This window comes from Antechinus flavipes, chromosome 4, assembly GCF_016432865.1.
Source record: "Antechinus flavipes isolate AdamAnt ecotype Samford, QLD, Australia chromosome 4, AdamAnt_v2, whole genome shotgun sequence".
NCBI classification, from domain to species: domain Eukaryota; kingdom Metazoa; phylum Chordata; class Mammalia; order Dasyuromorphia; family Dasyuridae; genus Antechinus; species Antechinus flavipes.
Window position 1 is genome coordinate 10,428,973 of NC_067401.1, and position 17,922 is coordinate 10,446,894.

The 17,922-nt window shown below is 52.6% G+C and overlaps 1 protein-coding gene across 1 annotated transcript in view; it reads left to right on the forward strand.

The window, feature by feature from the left end:
* DIS3L2 (DIS3 like 3'-5' exoribonuclease 2) overlaps positions 1-17,639 on the forward strand; it is a 289,396-nt gene extending 271,757 nt beyond the window's left edge. The window contains exons 16-22 of the mRNA XM_051999603.1: positions 12,345-12,528; positions 13,087-13,173; positions 15,090-15,237; positions 15,735-15,865; positions 16,065-16,169; positions 16,737-16,838; positions 17,011-17,639. Of these exons, the coding sequence (XP_051855563.1) occupies positions 12,345-12,528; positions 13,087-13,173; positions 15,090-15,237; positions 15,735-15,865; positions 16,065-16,169; positions 16,737-16,838; positions 17,011-17,142 (889 nt within the window). The 3' untranslated portion in view covers positions 17,143-17,639. The remainder of the gene's footprint in view (positions 1-12,344; positions 12,529-13,086; positions 13,174-15,089; positions 15,238-15,734; positions 15,866-16,064; positions 16,170-16,736; positions 16,839-17,010) is intronic.
* Positions 17,640-17,922: the final 283 nt, after the last annotated feature.

A 17,922-nucleotide genomic window follows, 5' to 3' on the forward strand; every position in this document is an offset into this window, starting at 1 on the left:
CAAAAGTAGTTATCCCGAAACATAGCTACCCAGAAACACTTATTTTCAGGTTCCTGGTACCCAGGCGAAGAGAGGGTGTGAATAGCATCTGGGGCTCCGCCAGTCAGTGAGGGCTGTCACAGAAGCAGCGCGGTCTCCGCGCTCCCAGAGCGTCCGTTCTAGCAGGCCGCGGCCCTGCGCCAGCCCAGGGGCTCAGCCTCGCCCACTCCCACGCCAGAATGTTTCCCTGAGGAGCCTCCCTGCCGGACTCGGTCTCCTGCCCTCCCGCCCCTTCCTCCATCAGGAGGCGGATCCTAAGACTGAAGCGGGGCAGAGCCGCACCACGTCAGCCCCTGCTCTCCTCCGGGTCACCGGACTCCAGGATCGGTGGAGACGGCCCCAGATGCGAGGGCATGAGCCGATCGGTAGGAAGGGAGCACAGGGAGAGGAGTGTCCCGAAAACCTGGTGGGTCAAGGAAGAGAAGGTTAATACAGGACATCGAGGAGGAGGAGGACGGAGGGCGGAGGACAGGCCGTGGATGTGGCGACTTTGGAGAGGGCAGAAGCCAGGCCGGGCAGGTTAAGGAGGAGAGAAGGGGGAGGGGCCTCCGCAGCTACCAAGGGCAGGGGAGAAACGGCGCCAGTGGCAGGATGAGGAATCAGGGGAGGGTATGTTCTGTGAGGATGGGGGGCGGGGCAGTCTTTGGGGGGAGCTGGGATGAATGGGGTCACCCGGACAGGGAGAGGGGCTGTCCTTGGTCAGGAGCGTGAGACGGGATGAAGGAGAAGTGGGGGCAGAAGTCCCCGGGCAAAAGGAGGCGAGGAAGAGGAAAGAAGGAGGTCGTGGCGAACGGGCCAACTTTTCTGTAAAACAGGAGAGCAGAGTCTCACCGGGGGAAGAGGGAGGGGAGCCAGAGGTCTGCAGGAGCTGCTGCGGGAGAGCCGGAGCACTGCCGGGCAGCGGTGAGGACCCAGGAGAGGCTCTAAGACAGACCCAGAAAGAACAGCTGGGGGGCTTTGTGCAGCAGCGTGTCGGGTGATGGGAGTGCTCCCAAGCTGAGCACTGGCTGAGCACAATCCAGAGGGGATAAAGGACCAGGGATCCCGGGGAGAAGGACAGCATAGAGGGGAGTCAGATGGGGGGCAGAGAATGGAGGGGTCAGGGTGAGGAGGAAGAGCAGGGCTACCGGAGGCTGAGGCCATGTTGGGACTCAGCTGAGAGCGTTCCACCCGCCGTGTCTCCGAGCTGCCCGGCAGGCACCCGGAGCAGGAGGAGAGCGGAGAGAACAGCGTCATGGAGGCAGAGGAAGTGTGAGTGGAGCATTGTGGGAGCAGGGGAACCTGCAGGGGCTCCAGGGCCGCCCGGCCTCCTCCCCTCCTCCCTGCGGCGCCATCGCCTGCTCCTCCATCAGGAAGGTTTCCCGGGGCCTCTTGGGCACCTTCTCACTCCGGACTCTGGAGTGTTCTGAGAGCCGCCGTGGTCTCTTGGTCCCGTCCCATGTCACCCAGGACCGAAGGCCCGAAGGTTTCCAGATGTTTCCTCCAGGAGATGCTCTAAACACTTCAGGAGCCAGACCTACCATGTGATGCTCTGAGTCCCCTCAGAAGCTGTGGGAGAGACGGAGCCGGAGCCAGATCAGGCTTGGAGGAGGTGACGCGGTGCCGGGGCTCTGGGGGCGGCAGGGCTGCCCAGGAGGACACGGTGCCTGGTGGGGCGGGGCAGGCAGAGGGGCCGTGGGCCCCGGAGAGTGGGGATGAATCCGTCTGTTTGGGGCCAAGCAAAAGCCACTTTCAGCGCCCCCTGCCCCTCTGCCTGCCCTTCCCCCCCAGGTACCAGGTACCAAGTCCTCCTGGGCATCCCTGCTTGCTGCAGACAGAGGGAAAAGCACGACCCCGGCACGTGCCCAATGGGGATGAGGAAGGCGTGATCCAAGGAGGAGCCCCCTGCAGTTAGGGCGGACCCGACCATCTGGAGGCAGGGAAGCCAGAGGGTCATTGTCGGGGCCAGAGCCGGCTGGGGCTCCTGCAGCCACATACAAGTGGTTCGTGCTCTCCTGGGGTCACGGGTCCTTTTTTGTGGTTCTTGCCACTGCTGCACGTAGCCCCTTTCCCTTCTCCTTTGAGTGTGTCGGCATCCACTGAGGGGGCATCTGGGAGGGCGAGATCTGGGAAAGCAGCCCTGCCTGGGGCTGGGGAGGACCAGTGGGGGTGGGGGGGGTTTGGGCTGCCTCGGGGCTCTGAAAGCAGACCAAGTAGTCGAGGCCGGCCGGCAGAGAGAGCTTCTTTGAGGCTTCTTGTCGGAGAGGGCTCCGATTTTGGAGGGGCCTGGATGGGGAGGCAGCCCAGGCCTGCCTTGGGGGCTGCCCATGCCCCGCTAGTCCAGGCCTCCCTCTGAACAGAATGGGAAACAGAGGACTGGAGGAGGGGATCTGCCCTCAGAGCTTGAGAGGGGCAGAGTTCAGGCCCCAGGGCTTTCTGGAGTTTCTATTACCCTGATGGCCCCATGCTTTGGGACCCTGGGCAGAACCTGGCACAGGGAGCTCCGCTGTCCTGGTGGTTCCTCTGACCTGGGGAGCTCCAGGTGCAGGGGAGGCAGGGCCAGGGCCCAGCTCTTTGGGACAGAGCCCTCCTGTCACTGGCCCCTTCAGCCCCTGGGTAGCCTCTGGCTGCTTGGACCAGCGCAGCCCCCTGTGATCTGCGTGTGAGCACGTGGATGCGTCTTCCCAAGAAGTGGCAGGTTTTTGAGGTAGGTTAGAAAAATGTTTCCTCCCGCAGTCCTCGGTACGTCTGGCACCAGTAACCAGTAGATTGGGACTGACCACTAAGTAATGCGTGACGGCCTTCCTCACAGTGGGGCCTGCACTTCTTGGGGACCCTCTCCCAGGATGCCTAGAAAATGCCCCGGCTACCAGCTCGCCATCTCTGCTCGTGCTCCCCGAGGAGCGGCACACGGGGAAGCCAGTGGGGACCGTCCAGGGCCCCTAGCACCCAGGGGCTGAGCCTGTAGGTTGCAGGCCGGCCCGGCTCCTTCCCAGATGAGCAGCTCCGGGCCTGAGCCCGGGTCCGTGGGGGAATGCAGCCTGCCTCCCAAGGACCCCTTTGCTTCTGCCATTCTACACGTCTCCTCAGGCGTGCAACACGCGTGATGTATGTGGGGCTGCCCCAGATGGGGGGGTGGGAGTCAGGGCCACCGGGAGGAGGGAAGAGGGGCTCTGGCCTGCAGCTTTCTGTGGGCACAGGGGCTTGTATGGGGACCAAGATTGCCATCTGGTGGCCAGGCTGGCGAAGCTCATGCACCTGGGCTGCCGAGCTCACCCAAGCTCATCTTGTTTTGTTTGAAAAAGTTTTTGAGTCATTTTTCCAATTCTTACGTTTTCCCACTTATCGGAGATTCCCTTCCCCCGCCTCAGAGAGACACTGCCTAAGACAAACAGAACCGAGAGAATGTCAGCACGACTGGTCCGTGCATCGAGAAAGACCCTTCTGGGTGCTCCCTGGCCCCCGTGTCACCGGAGTCCCCCCGGCCTCCGCCGACGTCCGGGGGCGTCCCTCGGCTGTGGTGCTCGTTGCGGGCGGGTTCTCCCAGGCTTGTCCACAGTCATCACACACACGGAGGTTCTTGGGGCCCAGCAGCGTTCCCTGGCGCTCCCCGGGGGATGGGCATCTGCTTTGTTTCCATGTCTTACTGAGCACAAAAGGTGCTGCTGTGACTATCTTGGAGTATTTGGAGACTTCCTTCTCATCGATGGCTTTCTTGGGATAGAAATCCAGGAAAGGAGCCTCTGGTTCAAAGGATGTAGACATAGTAACCATTTTATTTACTTTGCTTTCCAAATGGCCATCCCGTTTCACGACTCCATCGGCAATGTATGAGGTGCCTGTTCTTCCAGAATCCTTCCAACATTGACCATTTCCCTTTTTTGTCATCTTTGTCAATTTGCAGAGTTTCTGCTGAAACTTCAGAGTTGTTTTGATTTGCATTTTCTTATTGATGAATTGTATCGTTCTTCATGTCGTTGTGGATACTTTACAATTCTTTTGAGAACAGATTGTCCATATCCTTTGACCATTTCTCTGTTCGGGAGTGGCTGTTAGTCATATGTATGGACACATATGTCATATATATGTATTTTGTACACATTTTAATTCTTTATCTTAAATATCAAACCCTTACTAGAGAAATTTGATCAAAAAAAAAAAAAAGGATTTGTTCCTATTCAAAATCTTTTTAACCTACATGCGATAATGGTGTCTCTGGGCAGAAGCTTTTCAGTTTTAAGTTATCGGTTACCTTTTGTTATAGTCTCTATATCTTGTTTTCTTAAGATGATCTGTCCCATCTACAGCTGTTTTCTCTCAGCATATACAATGGGGATACACTAGAACCTTTTCCAATAAATATGGAAATGAAGGAACGATGCCCACTGTCCCTATTATTATTTGATATAGTTCTAGAAATGCTAGTAACAGCATTTACTACTTTTGTAGTAGTTTGTTTTATAATTTTAATTTTAATATTAAAGTTGCTCTTTAATACTAAAGTTCCATATCCATTGAGAATATATTGTGACTATAGTATGAGGTGTTGGTCTAAATCTAATTTCTGCCAAAATAGAAAGCAATCTAAAGATTGCTTTCCAGTTTTCCCAACAGTTTTTGTGGTTTTTTAATCAAATAAGGATTTTCCCCTCTAGGTAAAATTTATATTTTTCACTTTATCAGACACTAGGTTATTGAATTCTATTGTTTCTGATTCTGTTTGTCTAGTCTGTCTTACTGATCCATGTCTCTGTCTATCTCTCTGTCTTGGTCTGTGTCTGTGTCTGTCTCTGTCTCTGTCTCTGTGTGTCTCTGTCTCTGTCTCTTAATCAATACCAGATGGTTTTGCTGATTGCAGATTTATGATATAGTTTGAGGTCTGAAAATGCCATTCCCTCATTATCCTTATTTCTTTTCATTGTTTCCCATGATATTATTCTAAATCTTTTGTTTTTTTAAGTGGATTTTCTTCTTATTTTATCAAGTTCCAAAGTATCACCATGGTAATTTGTTTGGCATAGTATTAAAATTATAGATTAACTCTGGAAATAGCATTTTTAATATATGATCATGGCTTAGCCCTGAGTATTGACCATTCCTCCATTTAAGTTGTTTATTTCTTTAAAGAGTACTTCGTAATTGAATCTGTATGTCTTTTGTGTGCTTTCGCGGTAGATCCCCAGATAGTCTATGCATTTTGCAGTTATTTGGAATGGGATTCCCCTTTCTATTATCGCTTCTTATGTTATTATATAAAAATTCAGTTGATTTTTGAGGATTTATTTTTTGGCCTACAGTTTGCTGAAGCTAATAATTGTCTCAGTTAGTATCTTTATTGATTTCCTAAGATTTTCCAGCTTAATCATCATATCATCAGTAAATAGAAATTGTTTTATTTCCTCTTTACCCATCTTTATGCCTTTAATTTTTTTCTTGTCTTATTGCTGTTACTAGCATTTCTAGAACTATATCAAATAATAACAGGGACAGTGGGCATTGTTCCTTCATTTCCATATTTATTGGAAAAGGTTCTAGTGTATCCCCATTGTATATGCTGCTTACTTTTGATAGAGTTTTTTTTTTTTATGATATTAAAGAAAGTACCTCTGTGCTCATACTTGGCAGGATTTTTAGCATAAAATATTGTACTTTTTCCCCATAATATTTTTCATTTTGTTAACTATTTCTCTGTTACATGTTGAAAAATATTTAACAATTCATTTTAAAAAAAATTCATTTTTAAAAATTCTGAGTTCCCAATTCTCTCCTTCCTTTTCATTTCCTCCGTCTTCTTGAGAAAGCGAAGCAATTTGATAATAATTTTACCTGTGAAGTCATGCAGAACTTGTTTCTGTATTAGTCATGTCACAAAAGAAAACATACCCTCCCCTCTCCTCAAAAAAAAGAAAAAATTTTAAAGTATATTTCATTCTCCATTCAGAGTTCGTCAGTTCTTGCTTTGGAGGTGGATAGCATTTTTCATCATGGTTTCTTTGGAACTGTCTTGGATCATTGTATTACTGAGAATACTTTTATCACTTGTTAACTGGGGAATGGCTCTTTCTTTTACAAATTTGACTCCGTTCCTTATATATTTGAGAAATGAGAACTTCATTAGAGAAACTTGTAAATTTCCCCCCATTTTATTTTCCTTCTAATTTTGGCAACATTAGTTTTGTTTGTGCAAAATCTTTTTTATTGTCATATAATCAAAAATGTCCATTTTAAATTCCAATAATCCTTTCTGTCTCTTGTTTGGTCATAAACTCTTCTCTTAGCCATAGATCTGACAAATATGTGTTTCCATGCTCCCCCAATTTCTCTTAATGTTCAAATCATTTATCCGTTTTTGATCTCACATACAGTATGAGGTCTATGCCTGGTTTCTGCCAAACTGCATTCCCATTTTTCCAGCAATTTTTATCAAATGGTGATTATTTAAATTTTAAAAAATCTTGTATCTTTGGATTTATCAAACACCATGGTTATTTACTACTGTGTCTATTCCACTGATCCATCACTCCGTTTCTTAAACAGTATCAGATTATTTTGATTATTATCTCTTTGCTGTTTTATTTTGAAATCTGGTGTCCACTAATCTTCATTTTTTTCCCACTAATTTTCTTGGTATTGGCATTTTGTTATTATTTTTTCTAGGTCTATAAAATAATTCTTTGATTATTTGATTGGCATGGACCTGAATAAATAAATGAATTTAGATAAACTTGTCTTTATTATATTAGCTTGGCCTGCAATTAATATTTTTCTCATTGTTAAATCTAACTTTATCATGTGAAAAGTATTTTGTAATTGTGTTCATATAGTACTTGGAATTGTCTTGACAAGTAGACTCCCGGTTATTTTATATTGTCTGCCATTAGTTATGGAATTTCTTTCTGTTTCTTGCTTCTGAATTTTGTTGGTAGTATATAGAAATGCTGAAAATTTAAGTTGTTTTACTTTATATTCTACAATTTTACCAAAGTTGTTAATTGTTTCAACTAGGTTTTTAGTTAATTCTCTAGGATTTTCTAAATATGCCATCATATCTTCTGTAAACAGTGATAGTTTTGTTTCCTTACCTTTTCCCCATAGATCTAGCCTATCTAACTTTTAAAAATTCTATTCAACTCTTTAATTTCTTTTTTATTTATTTTACGGTAGATTTATCTAGTTCTGAGACGGGAAAGTTGAGGTTCCCCTCTAGCATGATTTTATTGTCTATTTCCTCCTGTAATTCATGTAATTTTTCTTTTAAGAATTTGGATGCAGTGAAGTACTGATCCTGGAGTCAGAAGGAACTGAGTTCAAATCTGCCCTCAGACACTTACTCATATACTTCCTAGCTGTGTGATCCTGGGCAAGTCACTTGACTTCAATTGCCTTCCCCTAGCCTTACCCCCCCCCAAAAAAAAAAAAAAAAAGAAAAAAGAAAGAAAGAAAGAAGGAACTATATTTAGAAGAATTGCATGTGCTTAACCTATACTACTTGCTGTCTAGAGAAGGAAGAAAAATTTGGAACACAAGGTTCCAACGCAAGGTTGAATATTAAAAACTATCTATGCCTGTATTTTGAAAATAAAAAGCTATTATTATTTAAAAATAAAGCAAAAAAATTTAAGAATTTGGATGCTAGGCCATTTGATGCATATGTGTTCAGTATTGATATTATATCATTATTTAAGGTACTTTTACTAATATGTAGTTTCCCTTTTTATCTTTCTTAATTAAGTTTATTTGTGCTTTTCCTTTGTCTGAATCATGGTTGCTATCCCTGCCTTTTTTTTTTTTTTACATCAGGTGAACTTAATAGATTTTGCTACAATCCCTTTGTGTCTCTTTGTGTTTCTTTGTTTCAAGTGTGTTTCTTCTGAAAAACAAAGTTGCCAAGTCATTTAACCTTTGTTTGCCTTAGTTTCCTCATCTATAAGATGACTTACCTCCCAGGATTGTGGTGAGGATCAAAAGAGACAGTGTTTCTATAATGCTTGACACAATGTCTGGCTCACAGGAAGTGTAATGTAATGTTAGCGGTTGTAAATACATAGCACACACAGTGTCTGGCACATAGTAAGTGCTATATAAATTAGCCGTTACCGTTACTGCTAGATAATATTTGTAAGCATGTAGAACAGTGTCTGGCACGTGGTGGGTACTTAATATATTCTTATTCTCTTTCCCTTTGTGCAAAATATTTTTCTTTGCATATTAATAATTTATTCTTGAAAGTTTCCCATCCCTCTTCCTTGACTTCCCATCCTAATAATTACACCTGTACCCTTAGATTACTATTGCCCTCCTTCCCAGACTACCTTGTATTTAACTGTTTTGTGTATATTTATATTTATTCATTCTGAATTTATGTTGTGCGTATGTATAATGTACTTCTCGTCTCCATTAGAGATGTTCAAGCAGGGATCATTTTACTCATCGTATACCCAGAGCTCAGAACAGAGCTCAGCACATAGTAGGCCTTTAATAAATAATTGGGAAGGATTGCTTGATTGATGTCTTCTCCATGTGCCATTCTTCCACCCAGCAACTTCTCATCAAAGCAAAGATTGCTCTTCAGCTTCTTTCCTTATTTTTCCTTATTTTCCTTATATATATATATATATATTATATATATATATATATATATATATATATATATATATATATACATATGCATTATCTCATTCGATTCTCACAACAACTGTGGTAGGTGTCATTATTGCTCTTATTTTCCAAACTGAACAAACAGATAATGGAGCCACAGCTGGTAAATGTCTCACCTAGGATTATAACTCAAGTGGCACTTCAAGAATATGCTCTACCTACCTTCTACACCAAGTTGCTTCATTTTGTTTGTTTTTTTTTTCTTGACCGCTTTTTTAAAAGTATAATGATGATGATTTAGTTTTCAATATTTATTTTTATCAGATTTTGATGTCCATTTTTTCTCTTCCTGCCTCCTTTCCTTGTAACCTCTCCCCCAATGGCAAACAATCTGATATCAGTTATACATGTTACAATCATATTAAATATATTTCCATATTTGTCATGCTGTGAAAAGTCAGAACAAAAGGGGAAAAAAAAACACGAGAAAGAAAAAAAAAAAGTGAAAACCGTCTGCTTCCATCTGCATTTAGACTCCATAGTTCTTTCGCTGGGATATAGAGAGCATTTTCCATCCTGAATCTTTTGGAATTGCCTTGGATCATTAAATTGCTGAGAAGAGCCAAGTCGATCATAGTTGATCATCATACAGTGCTGCTGTCACTGCGTACAATGTTCCCCGGTTCTGCTCTTTTCCTTCAGCATTAGCTCATGTAAGTTTTTCAAGGTTTTTCTGAAGTCCGCCTCGTCATTATTTCTTCCAACACCATTTCATTCATATACAACTTCTTCAGCCATTCCTCCCTTGATGGACGTTCCCTCAGTTTCTAGTTCTTTCCAATTCTTTATAGGCCTTTTTCTCTATTTTATAAAAGATCTCTTTGGGAAACAGACCTGGTAGTGGCAGTGCTGGATCAAAGGCTACGCACAGTTTGATTGCCCTGAGTTCAAATCTGTTGACTCTTTTCCCCCTACAATTCTTGTGTATAACTCTCCTTTCTTCTCCTTGTTTTTCTTCTACTGATTTAATTTTTAAAATCCTTTTTTAGCTCTTCCAAGGGAACTTTTGGGGCTTGAGACCAGTTCATAGTTTGTAGGCATTTTGACATTGTTGTCCTTTTTTGAATCTGTGTTTTTCTTCCCTATCACTGTAGCAGTTTTCTATGGTAAGGGCAACTTTTGGGGTTTTGCTTATTTTTCAAAGTTAAGCTGTGCTCCTGGGGCAGAGGAGGGGGCTGTCTTTTTGTTCTAAGGCTTCTGGGACTTGTAGCTTGTCACCTGTAATAAGAGGGCCTGGCCTGGTCACACCTGTTGTGCTCTGGGTGGTGACAGCAGGTGGGTTACCTTGAACCTGGAGGCCTCAAAGCCAGCCTGCGGTGCCAGAATCCCAGGGCCCTCGGCTGCTTACCTGTGCCGGGGCCCAGAATATCCCATCCCGCTGCTTTGCTCAGAGACTGCCTGCACTCAGCTCCACTCCTCTTTTCACTAAGACCTTTATCTTAAGATGGAAAATGATTTCACTCCATCTTTTTGTGGATTCTGTCATTCTAGAATTCTTTTATAGGCTTGATTTAATGTTGTTTCCAAGGGAAACTGGGAAGATCAGGCAATTTCCTGGTTTCTCTGCACTGTCTTCAATTCTGTTTTTTAAAATATTATTTTCTTTAAGGGTTTTTTGTGCCTTTTTCCAAAATTGTTAATCCTCTTTTCATATTTTTCCTCTTACTTCCATTTCTTTATCTAATGTTTATTCTACTACCCTTACATGATTCTGAGATCTTTTGAGATCATTTTTAAATCTTCCAGGAATTCTTCTTGGGACTTCAGGTTCTCCTTAAATTCTACAGTCTCTTTTGTCCCATCGGTTCTTGAATCAGTTTGAATCATGTTCTGCACTATTTATTCATAGGCACCTGCTCTTGCTTACTAGCTGTGAAAGTCCTATTTCCTTCTGTTTTTAATGTTTTTGCTGATTTGTCTGTTATGTCCAAAGTCTACGTTTTCTTCTTCCTGAGATTTTTGGTAGTTTCAGTCTTTTACTTTTATTTTTTCCCTAATTTTTCTTTCTTTTCATTTTTTTTTTTTTTTACTCTCCTCCGTCTAATAGTCATTTCCTTGGCGCCTGGATCTCAAAAGTGTCTCAGCCTCCTTCCACACTGGACAGTTCATGGTTCTCCAGCCTAGTCTCCGCTGACTCTGGAGTAGTCAGAACTGGCCCTAACAGAACGCTTTTCTCTTCCTCTCAGGCTTGGTAGAGTGTACCCAGTGCCCCACGCGGGCAAGGCCTTAGCCTTGCAACCTGCCCCGTTCCCTCTGTTCCTTGAGTCTCCGGTGCCGTCAGTTCAGCGCTTTGCCATCCGGGGCCTGTTTTCTGCTCCAGCGCTCAGAGTTCGAGCGTTTGCAGCGTTGATGCTACAGGGTTGTGCCCCCCGCCCCTGCGGCTGCCCTGGCTGCCTTTTCTGGCCTAGACCCACGCCCACAGTCCCGGCCCTGGAATGAAGGAAGAGGACCAAGCCTAGAGAATAGCAGGCCTTTAGGGCCCGTGAATGTCAGGGCGTGGGACTTGGGGGGGGGGGTTCTTTTTGACCTTCTGTTAAATTTCAGGGCTCCCAAAGCATGACATTGATTTCTCTTTGGAGCAAAGTTTCTGTTATGGCGAGGCTGGAGAGTCAAGGAGACCAGGTCCAGTCCTTCATCTTATTGCTCACGTGCCCTGAAACCCCCAGTTCTCATTTCCCAGGGGATGTGAAGGGCGAGTGGTTTGCGCCTCCCCAGGTCACCCAGGGAGGAAGGAGCGGACCTGGCCACCTCCCCCCGAGCCCGCCCTGCCGCCCCACGCACTGCGCCTCGTTATACGCTCACCGTATGCCTTGGAGCCAGATTAGGGATTTGGGGAAAGGAGAGCTCGAGTGCTGAGTGGGGGGGGAGGTGGCGGGTAAGACAAGGCCTCGTCACCCATTCAGGAGGTGTCTGGGGGCTCTGGAAGCAGAGACAGGGCCGAGAAGGTGAGCAGGAGATGGGGGCGTCCTGGAGCCCTGGGCTACGGTCCTCCTGGCTCAGCTCTGTAACCATCTGATGGCGAATGTGACTTCCTGCCTCCCCTTGGCCTCCTGAGCTCTGGCCCCAAGGACTTCCTGCGGACAGCTCCTGGGGAGCTTGGGGTGGGCCGGGCTCCTGGGGAGCACGGCTGCCATCCCTGGTGTGAGCTCCCCAGAAATGGGCGGCAGAACTCCTCAAACTCAGGACCAAACCCCAGATTAGCTGAATCCAACAAGCATTTATTGAGCACCTACTGAGTACTGGGGAGAGAGAGACAAAAACAAAGGCCTGCCCTCGAGGCACTGACCTGCTGCTGGGGAGAAGCTAGAGGTCACAAGGAAGGAAGTATGTGAGGGGGGGAGCAAGTGAGGAAGGAGGGGGGACACCCCACGTGCACGGAGGCACGACTAGGAATAGTGGGCCTCAGGGCCCCCCCAACCTCCAGCAGGCCCCTCCCACGGCTGCAGAGCACGGGAAGCCCAGTCATGGGTAATTCCAGAAGGGTCCGAGGGAACCCCCCACTCTGGGGCTGCCCAGGTCGTGCTTGTGGGCCCTCGGGAACATGAGGCCATGGGTGACCCCCTGAGGGCGCTGGGCCCCGCAAGGCGCCCTGCACCCAGGCTGCCCGCAGCCCCTCCCTCTCCGTGCCAGGAAAACCTTTGTCCCATTGACTCTTGCTGCTCCCGCAGGCTGGTGGAGGAATTCATGCTCTTGGCCAACATGGCCGTGGCCCATCAGATCTACCGCTCGTTCCCCGAGCGGGCCCTGCTGCGCCGCCACCCGCCGCCCCAGAGCAAGCTGCTGAGTGACCTCGAGGAGCTCTGCGACCAGCTGGGGCTGGCCATCGACTTCAGCTCGGCGGGAGCCCTGCACGTGAGTGCCCTGCCCGACCCTTCTGGTGCCCCTCCCTGCGCCCGGGCCCCTCTGGGGGCCTTTCCAGCTGTCCCGCCTCTCCGGGAGCGGCCGCAGGCCCCCAGATTCTGGGCCGAAGGTCCGGGCGGCGCCCTCTGCTAACGGGCTTCTCCGGGCTTAGCAGACCGGCCCTCAGGGGGCGCACAGAGAGGGTCCCCCGGCCACGTGAAAGTGTCCAAGCAAAATTACGCCCATTTTATCAAAGGGGACACTGAGGCTCAGACACTCGCCCCAGTCCCCCCCGGGACCTGTCTGAGCTGGGTTTCCGCCCTGACCCTTCCTGGCTCAGCCCTAGGGTTTCCCCACTCTCAGTTGGAGGCTCCCCACAAGGTGGCTCTGGAGTTCGGCAGGTTTTTATAGGGGGCCTGCTCTGCCCAGGCCTCGGGGAGTCCCCTTGGGCCCAGATGGCACCGTCTCCCCCCCTTCCCCCCCCCGGGCTCCGAGGTGCCCCTGCCCTGCCCCCCCTCCCCAGGGCGTGCGAGTTGTCTGGTAGGAGCCGGGCCTGGTTTTCCTTCCCAGAAAAGTCTGACGGAGATGTTCGGGGACGACTTGTATTCTTTGGCTTGGAAGGAAGTGCTCACCAACATGTGCTCCCGGCCTATGCAGGTAAGCAAGAGCAAAGCCCTCTGCCCCTTCGCTGCTGCTGGAGCAGCTCTGCCTCCTGCTGGCAGGGAGGTCTCAGCCCGGCATTAATGGTGGGCCCGGGTGCTGCTGCCGGAGCAGCTCTGCCTCCTGCTGGCAGGGAGGTCTCAGCCCGGCACTAATGGAGGGCCCGGGTGCTGCTGTCAGACAGCTCTGCCTCCTGCTGGCAGGGAGGTCTCAGCCCAGCACTAATGGAGGGCCCCGGTGCTGCTGCCGGAGCTGGCAAGCCCTGCCAGATGGAGCCTCCTGTCGGCCTCCCCTGCCCACACTGCCAGCAGCTTTTTCAGACTGAGCCGCCCCCCCCCCACCTCCCTCCCCCCGTCACATGCCTGCCCTCGGGTCTCCTCACAAGGGCCTGGGTCCCAAGTGACCTGAGAAGCTGGTGCTGGCCCGGAGTCGGCCTGGGGGGAGCCCCGGGGAGCGGGCGGGCGCGAGGCCGGCCCTGCTTGTGGTGCCCGTGGCTGCTGGGATGTACGGCCTCCTCTGAGACCCTGTTCCCTAGTGGGGGGCGGGGGGAGGGAAGAAGGCAGCGCCACGCAGCTGGGAAGCAGGGCTCACCCTCTGCCCTCGGGGTCGAAGCCCCCTCCCAGACTGAGGCTGCTTCAGAGAGCTCCAGGCCCGGGGCAGCTCGGGCCGACGGCCCCCACGGGCCAAGCTCCCTCCGAGGCACTGGGGGTCATATTCCCAAGGCCAGAGAATTCCGGAAGGATTTAGGGTCCAGAGCAGGGACATAAAAATACCTGCAAAGGACCCAAACAGGAAAAAGGTTGGCTGGGGGAGGAGAGAACCAGGAAGGCCTTCAAAGGACGCCTGGCCCTGAGAGGTGACGGGGAGGCGGGGGGTGTTCCCCAGGCAAAAGCTGGGAGGTGGGAGATGTGGCTGTGACAGGAGAAGCACAGCGGGAGGGGCAGCCTCCAAAGTCAGTCTGGGAAGGGCTTCCGGGGCCAGCCCGTGGGGCTTGTCCTTGTCCCTGGAAGGTCCGGGAAGCGAGGGGAGTTACGGAGCAGGGAACCATGGACTGGAGGGAGGAGGGGCACGAGCACAAACCTCATGGGACCTGATGAAAGGGACGTTGGTCTGGGCCCGTGAGGAAGGGGCAGCAGCGGGGCCCCAGCCCTGGCACTAGGTCCTCACGCCGCCCTCTGGCCTTTGTCTGCTTCCTGAGCCAAGGCCTCTGTCGGCCCCCCCCAAGGGCCCCCAGCCCCCCCCCCGGGACACCCCAGTTCTGGGTGTCTGTGAGCGCCCATGACTAGGACATGGTTCCGAACCACACCCTGGCCCACTATGGTTGGTGTCTTGTCCGACTGTGGCTCCAGGTCGGGTTTTCTCATTTGCCATTTCCTTCTCCAACTCCTTTTACAGATAGGGAAACTGAGGTGAAGGGACCGGCTTAGGGTCACACAACTAGGACGTGTCTGAGGCCAGATTTGCAGTTAGGAAGTGGAATCTTCCTGATTCCCGGCCTGGTGCCCCCTGCCCCCCCCCCTTTCCTCCAGCGCCTTTTTTCTTGTCCTGGGCATCTGGAGTAGCAGGAGTTCCCCGCCCTGGGAACAGCAAAGCCTTCTGGGAAAGCTCGCGGGCTCCAGCTGGGGGCGCCTCTGGGGGGCCTCGGTGTCCTCCTGGGCTTGAGCCACGGCCTGCGGACGTCCGGGGGGAGGGACCAGCTCCCTAAGGCCTCAGTAGCCTGCAGGTCAAGGTCAGCGGGTCCTGACCGGGGCAGTGTCCGGGCCAGGCCTGGGCCGGTGCTGGGAGGGCCGGAGCGGTGAAGGACCGGGGGGGGAGTCATGCCCGCAGCAGCAGCCCCGGCTGGGCAGTGCCCGAGGTGAGGGGGCGCCTGCCCCCGCGTGCTCCCCGCCCCTGAGACCGTCCTCTGCCCCCAGATGGCGCTGTATTTCTGCACGGGCGTGCTGAAGGACGAGACTCAGTTCCGACACTACGCCCTCAACGTGCCGCTGTACACCCACTTCACCTCGCCCATCCGCCGCTTCGCCGACGTCCTGGTGCACCGGCTCCTCGCCGCCTCCCTCGGTAAGTGGGGGAGAAAAGCCCGCGGCCCTGGCCCGGGTCCTCCCGGCCTGAGAGGCAGAGGGAGCGTCCGTCCGGTCTCTGGGCCGGGGCCTCCGGTGTGGCCCCCCCAGACACAGCGCCTGAAGGTGCCGCCGGCCAGGGCTTCTCTCCCGGGGAAGGGCCCGTGAAGGGCGAGAGAGCGGATGGGGGTCCCTCAGCCCCTGCAGCCTGCTCCGGGGGTGCCCACGGCACCAAGTGGGACCTCGCAGGCCAGGGCTTGGTGCTGCTCTGAGGGAGCTGAGGGCCCGCCCCACCAGGCTCCCTCTGCCAGGGCCCCCAACCCCCAAAGGGCCCCCAGCCCCTGAAAGGTCTCAGCTCCTAAATAACTCCCAGCTCCCAAAGGGCCCCAACCCCTATAGGGCCCCCTGAAGGCCCCCAGCTCTTTAAGGACCCCAGCCCCCGAAGACCCCCAACCCCCAAAGGCCCCCACCCCTGACAGGCCCCTGCCTTCTCGCCAGGTACCCGAGGGCCCCTGAGCCTGGACGCGGACGCCCTCCAGAAGCAGGCCGACCACTGCAATGACCGCCGGATGGCCTCCAAAAGGGTGCAGGAGCTCAGCACCAACCTGTTCTTTGCGGTCATGGTCAGGGTAAGGCGGTCCGGGGCTCCGGTCCTCCCCTCCTCCACCCCCATCCTCCCTCCTCATCCTCGCTCTTCCCCCTTCTGTGGCTCCGGCCGCCCTTGGACTTGCCTCTGAAGGGGGAGCCGCGGCTGGGGGTCAGGGCGCAGCTCCATCTCGGGACGCGCCCTGGGCCCGCGGTGACCTCGCGGCATCCTCCCCCCCGCAGGAGAGCGGCCCCTTGGAGTCAGAGGCCATGGTGATGGGGGTGCTGAACAAGGCCTTCGACGTGCTGGTGTTACGCTTTGGAGTGCAGAAGCGCATCTACTGTAATGTGAGTGGGGGGCTGCGGGCGGGGGGAGGGAGGGGCCGGGGCGCCGAGGAGCCATTCCGGAGACACAGGAGACCCTACAGGCTGCCTCCATGGCAGCCGGAGCCCCCGCCATCCCTCAGCCTCTGCTCCCTGCCGCCGTCCCCCGACCCTTCCCCTGCAGACAAATCTTCCCTGAGCTCTAGTTGAACATTCTCATGAAAGCTCAAAGCCGCCGAGGTCACGAACTGCATGAAACTGCGGCCGGAGACGCATCCTTCCGGGCCGGCGGCTCAGCTTAGGCTGGATCGGGGCGTGTGGGGCAGTGGAAGCCCCTGGGCCTGCCTTTGCTTCTGTGCCCTGTGGGGGCCGCACCCTCCCCGGGGGGCTCCGTGCCTCGGCCTGTCCTCCTGGGCCTGTGCTGGGGTCTTCCAGGACCTGGGGTTGCCTCGGAGCTAGGGCTGACAGAGGGAGGATGGGCCGGGCTCTTGCTGGGAGACGCAGGCTTGGGGGTCTGCACCCCGCCTCCGGGGCTTGGCGATTGCCCCCGCGCCGACCAGAGTCCTTAGCGCTCTTCCCGCGTGTCCGCAGGCGCTGCCGCTCCAGGACTACCACTTTAGGAAGGTGGGGAAGAAACCGGAGCTCACCCTCCTCTGGGAGCCCGAGAAGCCCCAGGAGAAGCCGGTGCAGCAGGTGAGGAGGCCGGGCGAGGTGGAGGGGGCACCGAGGGCGGGTGAGGCAGGCCCCTGAAGCTCTGCCCGGCGGGGGGCTCCCTTCCACGCCCACTGGCTGCGGGGCTCCGGGAGGGCTTTGCCGGGTGGGCCGGGCCCCTCCAGGGGCTAACCTTGGCTCTCTGTGGCCGCAGGTGATCGCCATCTTCAGCCTGGTGGAGGTGGTTCTGGAATCGGAGGACGACAGCCTCAAGTACAGCGCCGTCCTCAAGAGGCCGGAGGCGCAGCGAGCGCCGGGGGACGGGCCGGAGGATCGAGCCCGATGAGGGCCCGCACGGCGGCCCAGCCAACCTGGACACAAGGACCTCTCCGAGCCGAGGGGATTTTAAGTTTGTTTAAAGTTTAAGTTAAGTTGAACAATTTGGGAGTTTCGTTGGAGTTTAATTTTAACATGAACTGCAGGTGAAGAGGAGGGGGGACCGGCCTGGGGGATGGGGAGCGGGCCGGAGCGGAGGGCGCGGGTGCTGCCGTTTCTCGGGACGCCCCCTGCCCTCGCCTCGGCCCGGGAAGACCCTCCGGGCCGGGGGGCGCCAGAGCAGCCGGCCGGGCTTTCTTGGTAAATCCACATCATGGAATAAATTGGATGAGAAGGGCCGGTCGGGTGTGTGTGGCACTTGGAGGGTCTTGGCTGCTGTCAGGAGCGCCCCCATCCCCCTGTGGCGCCGGGCTCCGCCCACATCTCACCGCCCATGTGGCTTATCACCAGCCCTGGGGAACTTATGGCGAGTGGTCATTTCGACTCATTAAAAACATATAATTGGTACCAAGGATCCCATAAATCGGCAGAGCCCCCCCAGTGCCCCAGGGCCGCCACCAGCCATACGGACCGTCCCGCGACGTTCACACCAGCGGCCTCGTGGGGGGCTCCCGGGCCGGGGCCTTTCCTCCCTGGGCCCTTTCCCGGCCTTGCTGCCCCCCTCCTCCTCCTGAGCCAGCTCCTAGACGCAGAGGGACTAGGCAGCTGCTGCTTCGCCCTAAGAAGCAGCCCCAGGAACAGAAGGGGGGCTTTGCAAGAGAGACCCGGGGCCGGAGGAGGGTCCCCCGAG